Consider the following 17329-nt stretch of genomic DNA (forward strand, 5'->3'; position numbering starts at 1 on the left):
CAAACAAAAGTCAAATAAAGATGCTGCACAAATCAAAAGGATCCCCAGGGCACAGGCTATAATGTGGGATATAAAATGTACCCTGGGTTTTGGAGGTGACTGCAGAAGTAGGACCCACATTGTGGTGGGGATACACTGTCTATCAGTCTTAACCTCCGTTTGCTAGTCTCACATGAAGAAATTCAAAAAATAATCAAAAAGTAGAAATTAGAAGAGTGAGATGTGGGTGCTCTAGCCCACAACGTCCCACATCTATATCACCCTTCACTGCCTGCAGACAGTTGTGGGAACGTCACTGCTCTTCAAAGTAAAATAAAGAAAGAAAGAAAAAAAGGCAAAATAAGGTACTACTGCAGTCACTTCCTAAACTCGGCCCACTTTATATCCCGCATTATATTTGTGCATCTTTATCTGACCTTTGTTTGGGCTTGTTTTTGTTCATATATGTATATGTAGATATATGATTTTTTTATATTTTTTTCACTGTACATATGTACAGGATTGTCACTCATTGACTTCACGAGTATAGCAGATAGGGTCCCTACTGACCTACAGCCAGGGTCTTTCTGCTTTTCAAAATTGGGAATTGCAGACACCCATTGCATTGTCTCTGGTGTGTCAACGTATCCAAAGGTGCTTCCCCCAGATGTTTTCTGCCTGGGTGGACCACACTTATTGATCTCACAAAGTTATGCAAGGTGCTTCCACTGGATGTTTTCTGCCCAGGTGGACTGCACTTGGCCTATTCATATACAGTTCATGTTCCTTTAGCCGTAGCCGCCCTGGTACCTTTATATGTTTCAACTATCACTGTGTTTGGTATGACAATTTGCTGCATAAGTGACATAAGTATGATATGTATGTTGACAACAGGCTGGTTATGACAGTCCTCCCAATCACACTAATACTTGTATGTGTGTGTCTGTATATCCTCAAAACACTCCTGCATATCCAAGGTGTTTCCTCTGGATGTTTTGCCTGGAGGGACCACACTTGTCATAATCCAATGTAACCCAAGGACTTACTTATATGAGTCGTTATTGCTTCCACACTAAGTTTTTCAAGTTTGTATTTGTCATGATGCTATAGGTCTTGTTCTCCAGCACTTCTATACAGATTTGGTGCTGTATGTCTCTTTCCTGAATGCAAATAGCTAGCTTATTCATTTCTGCCCACTTTGTGTTACTGTGTTCTTTATTGGATGAAGAGCATACCTGTTCCAAAAATAGTGCTGTGCTCCACAGGTGGGCCTTCTATTCTTACTGGCATGGCCAGATGGTCAGAACACTTAACTCGCTATCTGAGGGTTGCAGGTTTGATTCCCTGTCCCACCAAACATGCTCACTCTTTTAGCCATGGGGACATTATAATGTGATGGTCAATCCCACTATTTCCACTGTAAAAAAGTATTCCAAGAGTTGGTGGTGGGTGGTGATGACTAGCTGCCTTCCATCTAGTCTTTCACTGCTAAATTAGGGACAGCAGGCACAGATAGCCCTTGTGTAGCTTTACGCGAAATTATAAACAAACAAATAAATCTATTCTTACTCTTGACCACCTATTCTTTCAGTGTGGTCGCTTTCTGCTTGATTTTGTTTTGTTGCACTTTTACTGGCCTATCCACCTTTGCTGGTGTTTCTGGTTTGTACATGCCAATTCTCAAAAGTGAGGATTGTGCTAGAATAATAGAGGGAGCTAGCTATACTAGTATAGATGCCCCAGTAGGATTGGTGGAGGATAGTCACATGATCAGCACAGGTTCTGAAAGGGTGCAAAATTGATTGGGTATAAATGACTGGTGTGCTAGGCAAAAAAAAATTTGTTAGCAGTGTTTAGAGGGCAAATCAAGATTGAGATAGCTTTGGGGTGAGAGGTGGTAAATATGTATCAGAAATACATTTTCAGTATAAGAAAATGTTAACTTTTATTTGCAGAAGTTATATGATTTATAAAAAATAATTCTAAGTTTCAAACTATTTCATTTAGTAGTTTTTTCACAATAAAATAAGACAAACCATATAATAGGTATATCAGATAGGTGCATTCAGATCTTACAGAGTAAAATAAGTTAGAATTATGCTTAAAATTCCATAATTAAAATAAAAGTACAAAAAAAATTATTTATACACTTAAAAACTCAATTACTAGGCAAAGAGATTGGGCTCAGTTTTAGACCTTGAACATGCACTAAAATTAACTTTCTGTTGGCATTCAGTTATCTGTAAAATATGTGTGCATTAACTTAATATTCTCCTAAATATAATTAAGTTAGAAACTGATCAAGATACCATAAGAATTCAATATAACATTAATATGAACTTTTGGTCAAAGCAAGTCACTTACGTAGATCAGAAATAAAAATATATGACTAGTAATGAGCATAGTTAACTAAATATAGTGTTCAGACTATATTACTTTTATTATTATAATGCAGTTTCATCAGTTGCATACTCTCACTGTTAACAGTATTTTTGACTATAAATCCATTATTATTTCGTAGGGTTTAGCCAACCCACAGGCCTTAGGTTATCCTAAATCAACGTACTAAGCTAACAATGCAGAATAACCATGATAATAAAATAATAAACATAAAGCTAAATTAGAAATAATAAAAAATAAATGTAGATGTATTAAATATTTAACCAACACTGTGTGTCTGCACTGTAGTAAAAGTTTTGATTGTGTTGGCTGATGTACAAGTAAGAACTACCACACTATAGTAAAAGTTAACAATTGCTGTTTGAGACTAACTAACACAAACACCTTTAGAAGTTAATGCTGAGGTTTAAGGGCAACCAGTTTGAGCAAGCTGCTGACTTCGTGGTCTTGCATGTGTGTTTGCACAAAATGGAACCTTGTGGTTTGATTGATGATCTATTAAATTCAGTTGGAACAACCACTATTTTGGTTGCTGTTATAATGAATAAGGATATTAGGAAACTCGCCCTGACAGAGCTTGAAACTGGAGATCCTGACAAGTACTCTTGAGATTGATGCTGTGTCAACTGAGGTACCATGACTCAAATTCCAAGCAAATCATTCCAAGGCATGGATAATAATTATAAATTACATATACCAGCACCTGACATTAGAAAAGATTTAAAATATGACTCCCAAGAGATGTGTAGAGAAATAATTGATGATGGGTTTAAATGAAAAAACATCTGATGTCTAAGATATTCTTACAGGTCACTTTGGTTGAATTTACAGAAAGTAAGTAAATTCTTTCTAGAATTGTATAAATCAACCCAATAAAATATGTTTCTTTTCTTCAAACATTGTTAGAAGATACGTATACCACAGTAACTAGGTTAAATGTAAAGAAAATTAGTGTATTCCAAAGAGGGATTTCAAAACCAACCTGATGAACTAAATATACAGAATTCATTTTGCCAAGAATGGTGAAGAACCATCTTAGATCATATTGGAACTGATATTACAGTAGTTTGGTTATGCCTGCAGAAAAATTATATATATATTTTTCTTAGATCTTGTAAACCAACCTGATGAAATGGATGTTTTATTGTGTTTTGCTGAGAACTCTGACAAACAGAATTTATATTAGTTTGAATATGCAATTAACGAGTCTTGTATGTATACGGATAAACCAGTGTGATGAAGTGGATGTATGAAAGATAAATTTCTAAGAACAATAAAACAACATTATTAGAAAATAAATGTAATCAAAATTTTATTTACCAGCATTTCTACTTTTTAATAAGTGGAGATTCTGGAGTTATGCACTCTATTTAGTGATAAGTAAGAACATTTTAATGAATATTAAAGTTAGGAATAATTATAGTTGTCTTTTGAAAACATTCAAAAAAATTAAAACAATTTTGTAAAAGGAGCTAAATAAGTATGGTGTGCAGGATTGTAGCTTTGGTGGGCGGTGGTGGTCGCCCAGGACTCATTCTGCTTGCCCAGCACTCCCGAGCAATGTAACTTCTGCTGCCTGGTACTAAATATCATTGAGAAAAAGTTCGCTATAAATATGAAACATTATTTTGTTGATGTAGCAGTACAGTGTACTTTACTATTAGCTTGTTAGAAACAAACACTTTTCCAGAAAATTCATGAAACAAATAACCTTTGCACTAAAATACTTTTTCAAGAAAAGTCCACAGGAAAAAAACCTGCACATGAAACTGAACAAATGGTCCATGGCATACTAATTCACTTGTGCTTTTTATGGTACATTAGACAATATCATCCACGTTGGATACCATGCAAAGCCTATTTTCTTTACAGTAAAAGTTTATGTAGTGTGTAAAAATATTTTCAAAGTTTTACAGATATCTAAAATATAAAAGAATATCATTGTGTTTTTTTTGCATAAAATCTTTTTTTAATCTGATCGTGACTAATTTGTATCATTTACTGCTGTTAAAGACAGATCAATCAGAAAAATGAAAGTAAAATTTGTCTCCACTTTTATTTTTTTGGACTTGTCATTCACCTTATAACACATGTTTGCCTAGTGACTGCTTTATCCTTTTGAGTCAAGGATAAACAACAGATATGACTACAAAAGCAGTATTTCCTGAGATTAACAGTTAATGTATTGCAATCACTTTAGTTATTAAGACTTCTATTTAATATTTTAGTTTTGTACCAAATTATCTTTTTGTGATTGAAGATACAATAGTACTTTTTGTGAGAAGCTACAAATCATATTTCAGCTGAGTTCTCTAGTAAAATACTGTTAATAGTTGCAGGTATACATAGCTGGTTAGTAGCATTTTCAATAGCACTTATTAAGGTCACATTTTCTTTATTCTAAAACCTTTTGTGTGGTAAAATACAGGTGATGTATCTTAAAATCTGTTGATTTGTGTTTACAGTTTAATTAGAGACATTATATGATCTTGTTTAGTTTCATAGTGAAATGTCCTTGAAACGTTGTGTAAAACATAATATTCATTTTGTTAAAACTCTGCAGTTATTCATGTTGAACTAAGGAATTTGGTTCAAATTCACTTTTATTTTTTTCTATTTGCAGAGCCATGTGGGCAGAGTGGGTTTGAATGTCTTGATCGCAAAAAATGTATACCACAAGCATGGGTATGTGACTATTCACCAGACTGTGATGATGGTTCTGATGAGGAAAATTGTGGTAGGTGTAGGAAATTTCCTAACTTTCCTGGGAATTCATAATGTTTGTTTTGTTTTTTCTCTGAATTTTGTAGAAAGTTGATTAGTAACTATTTTTTATTATTGAATAAACTCAACTATGTATTTAAAAAAATTAAAAACACTGAGTAGAAAGAAAGATCTTTAGCACAACTCTAAAAATCAAAGAGTTCTTTGCACTTATTGTGTGTGTGTGTGTGTGTGTGTATATATATATATATATATATATATATATATATATATATATATATTACTTTAATTAAATAATAATACACTAGTTATATGCTAGCCTTGTGTGAAATATTATGAGTTGAATTATTCTTTTAAGTTTAAAATATACGTTTAGTGGGTGAAAAACCAAAATGATTAAGAATGATGCATGAAAGATTATTTCTGGGACATTCATTTTATGCTAGTATCACTTATGCTATACAAGTTGACTGGTAAAAATCTTAAGTCTTAATGTTTTATATATTATTTCATTAATTACATAATTTGAACCAAACCATAATTGGAGAGGTATATTCAGATGACTCTAATGAAATTTCTGTTTGGTTTGTATGATATGTAACTGTAACCAAACTTGAATTCAAATCAGGTAGACTTACTCTGAAATGCTGAAAGCCTTTCCTTATTGAGTTGAATTCATGCAGGCAACACATCTCCATTTGCAGTAGATACTCATAAGCACTTTCACTCAAAATTAACTTCATTCTCTTCCTCAACACTGTCGTGATGGACGTGTTTATCAAAGTTTAAAACTTTGTTGAATGTAATAGGATTTACACCACTTTTATTCCAGTGTTAACTTTTGCTCATTTCATTTTATTTGGTTACAAGTTTGATTTCAACCTACATCGCCTTTCAGTTATTACATAACACAATTTGATCTGGAGAATTTGTTTCACAACAATGAATTTTCAAGTGGTGGTGACTACTACCTCCTTCTGAAGTTTTGACAATGTTGTCAACACTGACCCTACTTCATCAGTGTTCACTGGAAGCATTGTGGAAGTCATTACTGCTATTGTTCAGTGTGTCAAGGGTTCGTTAATGTCAGGAGTGTGTTCCCTTCTTTCTGCACCTGACCATGAGGATAACAATTTTGATCAGCTCTTTCCAACTCTTGGGTTTGCACTAAGCTCCTCTTTACCTGTAGAGATCAGTGTTTCTCCTTCAAATCTATTTTTGATTTAATTTCTCAGGTTCTGTATTTTCTCATTCATCTGTGCTTTTTGATTCTTCCTGTTCTTTACCACATGCCTCTCGTTTGCTTTTTCCTCCTTACCCATATATATCTGTAAATGCTGATATGTTTCTGGATCAGCTTTGTTTATACACTCTCAAATGCCTTACCCTTCTCAATTTCATGATTCCTTTGCCATGGTTTATGACCACTCCCCTTTTCCATTCTTGGATTCCCAATATATGGAGTCTCTTTTACCAGATTGGGGGGCAGGGGGGGGGGGCTGACCTCTTGTCTCCTTTATATGTCTCTAGTGCTCTATTTTCCTGTCTTCACAATTTTTGACTCATCTCCTTCACTACCTATACTCTCTTCATCTCTCTGAAGCCCCACACTGTGATCTTGATAGTTTTTCTGGAGATCTATGATTGGTACTTTTCAATACCTTGGCCAGTGTATCAACTTCTCTATTCTGCTTACTTGGTTGTTGGGACCTTTTGTATCTCCCTCTCTTTGTGAATGCATATCTTATGGGTTAGGGTGCATCTCTGGATGACTCCACAGCCTCAAGGGCTTGTTTTCATTTCTTCTTGTTCTTATTTCCTATTTTGACTTGTGGATCACTTAGTTATGATTCATTCATATAATTCTCTGGCCCTTTTCCCATCTCAACTGTCAGGGTGGGACTCACACCAGGGACCTTTGTTTCTGCATGTTGGACTTTCTGTTTTGGGCTCACTCACATTGGGTTTGTCTAACTGCCTGTCATATCCCTGGGGCTTTGATCTTAGCAGAAGATTGTCTTTTTCATCTGGACAGGATTCTTCTTATGAGTGGTCACACTATCCTCAGATCTTTTGTTGGATCTTTTCCTAGTTGGGCATGCCAATGATCAATGTCTTTGCCACTCTTCTCTTTAGTTATATCATATCATAAGTAATAAATCTCAGAAAAATGTGTATCTGAATACAAGGTTACGAACTTTAGGAGATAGATTAGGAATTAGAGAGAGAGAAAGAAGGAAAAGATAAAGGTTGAATCTTCGTGACAAAACTAAGCAAAAGTAGCTGTTATAATAGAAGTAAATATGTATTTGAACTACATTTTACATCCAAGGTTTCAAGTTAAGCAGGCAAATAGCTAATAAAATTAATATTTTTCTAAGTTTTTTTTTGTATTTTTTAGAACCACGTACCTGCACACCTAGGCAGTTTCAATGTGCCAGCACACTTTTGTGCATTCCACTAGGCTGGGTCTGTGATGGGGAGCCAGACTGTGGCTTAGATGCTGAAATGAAGCGAGATTCCTCTGATGAAGATGTTCGAAAATGTATGTACTGTTCTTTTGGTATTTATATGTACATGTGGTGAAAATTGATTTTGTGTTCCATACATTGGGAAAATGAAAGACAAATATGGCAGGTCATGGTATACTTCAATTTGTAATTCTTATCATACCTCTTTTACATTTAATGATGGTTTTTAAGTCTTGTAATGTCTAAACTGTTTAATTTTCTTTAGGATCTATATAAACTTTATTATTCATACAAAGCTTGTTCATTTTATATCAAACTAATTACTTTAAACTGAAATAATGTTCACTTTTAACATATGGCAACATTTTTTGCAACAGATTCATCTGGTGTATTTTAACAATAATCGATAGAATCACAGAAATATTGTAAACTTGGTTATTGAATGTTTTGAAAATGTCTGATTGCATCTGAGGAGAAAATTCTTAAGCAAATACAGAAAACAATTATTATTTTTTGTAGAAATTGTTCATTAAAAGAAAATACCTTACAACAACAAAGTTACAAGATTAGAAAAATTCTTAAAGGTATCTAAAGGTAATAGAGTAGAGCAGAGTGATTAGTAGTATTTGCTAATCGATTAATCCCTCTAGTCAGCAATTTGACAACAACAAAAAGAAATGTTATCAATTCAAAATTAATAACATTTGCAAATAGCCTTAGTAGCTTGACCATAACAAATACAGGCCAGGCAAGTTTGGTGGCAATATTTTGATTACCTGGATAGTTGGAATAATCAGAAACACTAATTTCAATTAGTTGATTATTTTCATGACAGATGATTTAATCATAATTTCTATTAATCATTCGTTGGAATAATCAAAAACATTAATAATCAGAAACTAATTTATCTTAATTGTAATTTTCATTAATCAGTTACTTTATACGATACAAATCAATATAATTATTGCTCATACATAATTGAATATAACAATTAATTAAAGTGCCCAGCTCTATACTAGAGTTTATTTTAAAATAAATATAATCCAGTTGAAGTACACTTGTTATTTAAGATGGAGCATTCTTGGTGGATAAAAAAAAGTTTACATTTGAAATTTTATGCTCTTACAACGTGTGGCTAAATCTTTAACAAAGTAAGGTACAGCAGTGCTTCATGTTTGAAAATTACAAGAGAGTGAAAAATCTTTTTTCTTCAACAGTGCCAAAACAGTGATACAATGTTATGTCAATGAAGAGTATAGGATGGCATCAGGAATAATACTTATTGATTGCAAAACTGTAAATTCAGAAACATTACTATGTGTCATTAATGTTATTGTTATAGGGATAAAAAACAAATTCACACTAATCATTGAATGGAAAATGTTTAGTCTTGTTTAGGACATCTTTAAGTATAATAAATTAATATGTGTATTTTTCTATTTTTGACAGCTTACCTATCTTTACATTCAGTATACTACTAAAATAAGTGTAATACTTTTGAACATGTTGTATAAATATCAGAAATATTTGCTTTCATTGACCATGGTCAGTTTAACAGTTACAACTTAATAGCAGCAATGGTTTACTCATACATGTATTTAGCAATTAAATTATGAATATCGCTATATTACTAGATACAAACACAATCAGATTGCTGTAATTAGCAAGGAGCTAATGTCTGCCATCTTGTTTAAAACTCAACCTAAGTAATGCTTAAGATCTAAGTAATGATTGACTTTGTGAAGTGGTGTTGAAATGTTCATATAAAATCTCTGATTCTCACATAATTGTAAATTAGTACATTCATAGTTTTGAGGAAATTGATCAATTGCATACTCAAACTTAAAATGAGTGTGATCATGTGTCTCAAAATTGAAAGTCTGGTACAGAAAGTGTATGAGTAATACTTTGATTTTTTGTAAGTGTAGTATACGAATGTTAAATATCCTACTGCCCTGTAGTATACGTATCTTATCTACACATTTAAACATTTTTCTAAGTTCTAATTTTAAAACATACTAAATCTGGTTGAGATATGGTGTGTTATTTTTTGTAGGTTAAGGAACATAACAGTTTCATGCAGTAGTTGCATTGTGTCCTGTTTGACTTTGTGTATGAGGGAATATTTTTGTGACTGACACATGGAACAGAAATACTTACAGATTTGTATAGTCCTATTTGTGATTGGTCAGCTATAGATTGACTGTACAGTAGATTGTGTTTCATATTATACACAAAAGCTGTGGGAAGGCATACCATCCATGGATAAATTTATTTATGGGAACACACCTAAATGTTAAAGATAATACCCACATATCACATTTAATTGTAGACAAACCATTCTGTAATACAGAGGTTTTTTTGTTTTTCTATGTTTGTTAAAATGTAAAATGTGATACAGTATTTTGTTAAACCATAGTAATAGTTGATTTTTTTTTCTGTTGCTTATTAAAACTTAACATTATATAAGATTTCTGGTACTCTACCTTACTTACATATACATCATTTTCATGTTACCTCTATGCATGACATAAAACATAATGTCTTGTGTAGACTATATTTGTACTTACTCTAGCCTCTGTATAACTTTTAATTTGTAACAAGATTACAAGCCTTAAAATGTTTAGTCCAGTTTACTTCATGACACATTGAAATTGCTAATATTTTCTATTTCTTTTTTATAGCTTTCTCTAGCATTACAGGAGAAGTATTTTTGATTAAACATATGTAACCTCAATTAGATGCATGTGGCTCCTTTACTGAAAAATAATGTTGTACAGTTAATGCCTTGTTCAAAATTTGCACCACAGTATCACTACTCAGAACAGTGTCTAGTGAAATACTGAATAAATGATCTCTTATATGCACGAACAGTTCATTATTGGCCACAAGACAGAATTTCACTTATTAATCATTAAAACCTTTTTGCTGCATGAACAATTTTATTGTTAAATTACCTCTGAAAACCAATGTCTTAGAAGCAAATAAAAGTAATTTTTAATTTTTCAAAAACTTTTGCTTATTCCTGTCCACTAATAGGTGTGTATTTTGACCATTTCAACGTATAATAATTGAACCTTATGATGTATTCTGTTATACTCAGGTAACAAGGGATTTGCCTGTCCAAAAAATTACTTTCGCTGTAATGATGGTATCACATGCAGGAGAATTGTGCAACTTTGTGATGGAGTGAAAGATTGTCCAGATTTTTCTGATGAGGGTTCTTTTTGTGGTGAGTAAGGAATTGAATATAATTTTTTGAACACAGTTTATTTATCAGTTTTGATTGCTTGAGCATTGAAGTTGTGAATGAATTTTCCTTTCTCTTGTGATATATTTGTGTTAGTGTTATTGTGCTTTTTTATTTACATTTGTTTGGATTTTCTTGCTTTTCTCTTTTTTTCTGTCTTGTTTGATTTTATTGACTTTGCTTTCTTTTACAGTAGATTAATTTCTGTTGTGTATATTTTGTATATAAGGATGAAATAAAGTTTTTGTATGTAGAAAAACGTGATGCTTCTCGCTATTTTTTTCTTCTGTAAGAATGCTTTTCTGTTTTTACCCATATATTTTAAATGTATATTGTATGTGTCTTTTTTTTTTTCCTATGAAAGGTAAGGGATCATATTATTGCTTGTAGGACAAACAATACATGGTGATGGTTAACTTACCAGCTGACTTTTGCTAGGTTTAATTTTTGCATATCCCAGTTTCAATATTTTTTCTTTCTTTCTGGGCCCAGCATGGCCAGGTCATTATGGAGCTTGACTTGCAATACGAGTGTTGCGGGTTCGAATCCCTGTTCCTCCAAACTTACTTGCCTTTTCAACTGTAGGGGCATTATAATGTGACAGTCTATCCCACCATTAGTTGGTAAAAGAGTAGCCCAAGACTTGGTGGTGGATGGTGCTGACCAGCTGCCTTCCCTCTGGTCTTTCACTCTTAAATTAGGGATGGCTAGTGCAGATAGTACTTGTGTAGCTTTGTGTGAAATTTCAAACAAAACAAAACAATTCTTTCTTTCTTCAGAAAACAAAACCATGTGTGAAGGGAACTCCTGCAAATATGGATGTCGACCAGGTCCAGTGGGTCCATTGTGTTTTTGTGCTATGGGAGAGGAACCGAGTGATGGTAAATGTGTTGGTGAGTTAAATTTAATTTTTCTTTAAACTGCAACTCTTAAAGATTGCTTGCATTATTTGACATACATATATGTACATGACAGTCATGAAGAAGCTGTATATTAAACAGATTTATAAAATATAAACACAATTCAATTTTTGTATTAGTTGCATCTGTGCCAACATACTCACATATACAGTATATGTTGTAATTGAGCATCATGGGGATCAAAGGTTCTTTAAAAGTAGTTGCTGTTTTTCTTTTATTTTTTTTACTTTTCTGTTTTTTTTTTCCTCCTTACACCTTCAATTACAACAAGAATGACATGCATTCTTCCAGCATCTTGTCTGACAAGTATTTATGTATGTATACCAATCTGTTAGGAACTGTAATATTTGTTTAATCTGTAAACAGCAGTAACATGATCTGGGATAATGGGCTTCACACGTACATACACGTTACACTTTTAGCATAGGTATTAAATTTTATGATTATTATCAATAATTACAATAAGTTTGTAAATTAAAATCAAGTTGACTTGCATCTGAATTACTGAAAACCTTTTTTGCTGATTTTGAACTTATACTGTCAAGAAAACATGATTAAAAAACTTTTTGAATGTCCTACACTCATTGTAGGGAACTTGTCACGTACCCAGGATTCTTCACATTCCCACAATATGTGATTTATTTTGCAAACATCAGGGGAATTACATAGCTTTAACTTTGTTATGGCAACCTATCTGTAGCATACAGGGTAACTTTATAGTCGTATATTAGGCCTTGCTTGTTCAGTATATTCATGCCATTGTATACTGGTATTCCTGACTCTATCATGATCATGTGGACACTTGATTTGTGTACAAGTTTTCTTTTGTTTTTGATGAAGGTTGATATTTTGCTCAGGCCTAACAACTTTAGAGTCTGCAGATCTAGATTTATGTACTACAGTGCTATCCCTAATCCTGGTGATGCTTCTGCTGGTTTCTTTTTCTCTCACGTATGTTTTATTTTTAGTATTGAACCTAGTTCCTTTATACCTGAGGCTGCATGTGTCATGTGAGACAATTAGCTGATTTAGTAAATGAATATTTTATTTTTCTCACCATCTCCTAATATTGGGATTTTGGATATTTTCTGAACTAGATCTGTATTCATACACTTCGTATTTCCCTTCTACTATTTCTTTAAACAAGTGGTTATGTGGGAGAGGTCTTTCACATGTTTGTTTTTTACTTTGACCCACTGTCATTCTTTTGCTCTGCATACAGTGATTTGTCTTGTTATGAGTCATTATTTTTGTGCACCATTATCAGCTATTGTTGTTGATTATCTTTAATCAGGATCGGACATATACTTTGATGTCTTCATTCCATATGGGTCTCACTGAAATTGTTTCTCTGATCACATGACCATTTATATTTCTTTGACAAGTTCAACTGTTTTTATTAAGGTGACCTGTACACACACACACACACACACACACACACACACACACACACTTGTTTGTTTTGGGTTTGTCTTTGCAGATATTTCGCTTTAACCCTATCGGCATGGGTACCCTTTACTCGGTATGACACAAGGTTTTAGCATCTTACATTCAAAATTTTATTGAACTACTTTTTGTTTATGTTATACCAATTATAATAGCTTAAAAATCTTAGCCAATAATCCATATTTTAATAGTATACAAGTTTTAAGTTCTTAATTCTACAAGGAAATTATATAAAAAATCCTGAAATTCCACTAGTGCGACACACGTGACACATTTTGGCTTAGCATGTCATCATTCCTATTTTATCCATCACCCCTCGAAAATGTATGAAATTAAATGTAAAATACAATATATAAAACCGTTATTGCTGAAACAGACCATAATTTTTATAAATATTGTTTGTTACAGAGCTATTCAATAGAAAATCAGACCCCTCCTGCCACACCCATTGTCACATCCTCTCTTTCACAATTCGTTGATAGTTCTCTCGTACGTTTCATTATATATTACCTATAACCAATAGAAAGTCAAGATTTTAATCTATCAAATGACGTATTGTATAACATTGTATTCTGAACAGAATATTGTTAATTTCACTCACAGTACAAGATTCATTCCCATGGGAAAGTTAATCACAAGCTTGGAAGAATTTATAATGGTTCTTGTCACATTGTTAGATAGCCAGGAAAAGTTTGAGAGGTAAGTGAATTTGTCTACTTTTTGCATGTTATTAGTCTATATTCTTTGGTGTATTATTTAATTAAATAAAAATTGTTTACTGCTTTATTATAATCACTAAAAACAAATCAGGCTGAACTTTCCTCGCAATTGAGAGCAAGGAAAAAGAAGATTATGTAAGTACTTTATTTCTTGTTTTTCACATTTATTATTATAAAAGTAACTAAAATCTAAAAATAGGGATCTTTTTAAGTTATTTAAGACTAGATTGGGTAAAATAAGTAGTAATAATAATATAACTAGAATGGTTCATGTTGCACACATGCGAGCAACTCATGGGTAATGTAATTAGATAGCGCAACGTGAGCTGCACATTCCCCAAGTGATTTACAACTTTTATGGTAGGAATAGCAGTTAGACATGGTTAGAAGGGCAATAAAACATTAAAATTTAATTATAAACAGATGTATATTGTTACAAACTTAGAGCTACTAAGGATAAACGAATATAGTTTCAGGTTACAATTTGAAGTCATTCTAGAACGAAAAGAAGGTTAATTTATTTTTATTTCGATTGTTTGTTTTTTTGGTGGTTATGAGGTTGGTCGAATTGATTGATACCGTTTTGAGATAGGGTAGAGAAAATAACATAAAAACTATATTATGCAAAGGAAATTTGAGATTTTTGAGATGACTAAAAGTATTTTTAATTTTGATATGAAAATCACTTTGCACTCAGACTAGTTTAAAAAAAAGAATCAATATTTTCATGGACAAATTTAAATAAAAATACTTTATTATACTTCTAATGTTTACTATAAGTCTACAAAATGATGTAAAGATACACTTAAAATATTAAATGTTATTAGTATGTAAACTATAATGAAGTTATGGTTACGAGGTCGGTCCCCGGGACGGAGCCCGTGTCGAAAGAGTTAACTTGTTATCCATTCAGAAGAAGCTTGCAAGAATTAGGTGATTAGAGTTGTAGCATCTTCTTTTGCTTCTGTCACCTTTGTCTTTCAGAGTCCTGTGTGTGTGTAATGTTCTTCAATGCCTGCAACATCTACATATACTTTTCATCAATGTAACAAAGAAGGGTCTTTATGACCCACTCATTGACTTTCTGTTTTGGATGAGACTTCTGGACTTTTGCAGCTGTTCTCATGAAATTCTTCAATTTGATTTTCTGTTTGTCATCCTTTTCCAATTTTGTCTCTGCCAGTTTCTTTTCAATATTGTATCTGTTAGTTTTAAACATTTTTTATAACAATGGAATATTGCTGGTGTACTACATATGTTTCTGGGTTTTTACTCTCAATTCTTTTTTATGCTGAAGAGAAAAGGACATTGGAGATTGGGATTACATCTTTCCCATCTTGTTTGTTTTCTAGATATTCCTACTTTCCTGGTGGAACCTATGAGAATCTTATGAAAGTTTCTTCTTCAGAGTTTTTGGATGACAATTGGAGATTTCAAAGATGTTTATTTATATGTCCACTTATCTTCTCATCAGTTTCTTCATTTTTCACATTGTGTAGTTTGTATCAGTTTATGCCCCTCACTTTATGTCTTTATGTGTGTAGTTAAACTGTCAGCTGGTATTCTACATATACTCGGTATCTTTTGTTATTGTTACATGGATGATTTGAGGATTCTTGCTTAGTCTTTGACTCACATTAAATTGACCTTCCAATTATCTTCTTCTTTGGAGTGGGTTGTTCACAAATTCAAGTCTTAGCTTGCTTTTGCCTTCTCAGTATCTTTTTCATTTGCAATTTAGTATCAGCACTTGTCAAAAAACTCTCTATCCATTTCCTTTGGTTCTGTATTCCCCAGAGTTTTTGGTACACTTACTTCTCCATCTGCCAAACACTTCCTCTGTGTTTTGGGAACAGTTGTTTCTCTTTGAATGGCAATTCCCTTGGATTGTGTTTACTTGAGACACTGTTACTGGGAAATTATAACTTCATGGAGTTTATCCTCAGACCTGTTATCTATTGGAAATTTTCATAGTACTCTCAATTACCTTCAAGTATGGCTCAATCATGAGTTTTTTTCCATTGTAGGTTTTCCTTTTTTTTCCATATCCATCCAACATGGATCTTTTCGCTAACAACTTTCTCCAGGGCTAGGGCTATATTTTGGAGAACCGTTATTTTTTGGGTCTGTGTTCTTCTCAGAAATCCTGTTCTCACATCTTTCTATTGGAGCTTTGGGCTGTTCAACATTGATGTCAAGAGTTCCTGCCCTTGTTTAATTAGTGCTGTGTTTTATTACTAGTGGCATTTATCAATAGGCAGGATGGGTCTCAATCTCACAGCCTTTTTTTGCTGTTATATTTCTACTTTTTTGGCTACATTTACATCACATCTTTTTCTGACCTAGTATTTCGTTGATTGTGTTAACAGTTTGGTCATCCAAAACTTGATGCATTTGCAATGGCAGTGCATCATCTTCTGATGCTTTACTGTCTGATCTTCTCAGTTAACTCTGAATACATGGTTGGTCAATTTGACCGAGTCACATGACCTTTTGTACTCGTTTAAAGTTTATAGATTTAATACATATAACTCTCAATATAGTGGGTATATCGTCATGAAATTTGGCAGTCTTTCAGTTAATATTACAAGTTTTTTACATACAAAAAGTCATATTTCTTAGTGAAGTATTTTTAATACAATAATATAAAGATTTGTCCATGAATATATTGAGTAGTTGTTTTGAATAGTCTGTTTGCAAAGTAATTTTCATGTTAAAATTAAAAATACTTTTCATCATCTCAAAAATCTCAAATTTCCTTTGTGTAATACCTAAAACCTCCTAAATGCATTTCAAACGTTTTCTTTCACTAAATCCTTATAGTTTATGTTATTTTCTCTACCCTATCTCAAAACAGAATCAATGAATTCGACCCACCTCGTAACCACCAAAAAAAAATCTAAATAAACTTAAATTAACCTTCTTTTCTTTCTAGAATGACTTCAAATTGTAACCTGAAACTACATTCGTTTATCCTAAGTAGCTCTAAGTTTGTAACATTATACATCTATTTATAATTAAATTTTATTGTTTTATTGCCCTTTGAACCGTGTTTAACTGCTATCCTCGCCATTATAAGTTGTAAATCATTCGGGGAACGTGCAGCTCACGTTACACTATTGAATTACATTACCCACGAGCTGCTCGCGTGCATGCCTCATGAACCATTTTAATTGTATTATTATTACTTATTTTACCTAATCTAGTCTTAAATAACTTAAAAAGACCTGTACTTTTAATTTTAGTTACTTTTATAATAATAAATAAAGAATAAATATGAAAAACAAGAAATAAAGTACTTACTCAAGCTTCTTTTATCTTGCCATCGATTGTCGAGGAGAGTTAAGCCTGATTTGTTTTAGTGATTATAGTAAAGCACTTAACAATTTTTATTTAATTAAATAATACACCAAAGAATAT

The 17329-nt window shown here is 32.6% G+C and overlaps 1 protein-coding gene across 1 annotated transcript in view; it reads left to right on the forward strand.

Annotated features, from left to right (window-relative positions):
• The window catches only part of LOC106466341 (prolow-density lipoprotein receptor-related protein 1-like), a 52263-nt gene that overhangs the window by 23470 nt on the left and 11464 nt on the right, over positions 1–17329 (forward strand). Inside the window, exons 2-5 of the mRNA XM_022394328.1 lie at positions 5003–5116; positions 7505–7648; positions 10678–10806; positions 11604–11717. Coding sequence (XP_022250036.1) covers positions 5003–5116; positions 7505–7648; positions 10678–10806; positions 11604–11717 — 501 coding nt within the window. The remainder of the gene's footprint in view (positions 1–5002; positions 5117–7504; positions 7649–10677; positions 10807–11603; positions 11718–17329) is intronic.

This window comes from Limulus polyphemus, unplaced genomic scaffold, assembly GCF_000517525.1.
Source record: "Limulus polyphemus unplaced genomic scaffold, Limulus_polyphemus-2.1.2 Scaffold2230, whole genome shotgun sequence".
Classification (NCBI taxonomy): Eukaryota; Metazoa; Arthropoda; class Merostomata; order Xiphosura; family Limulidae; genus Limulus; species Limulus polyphemus.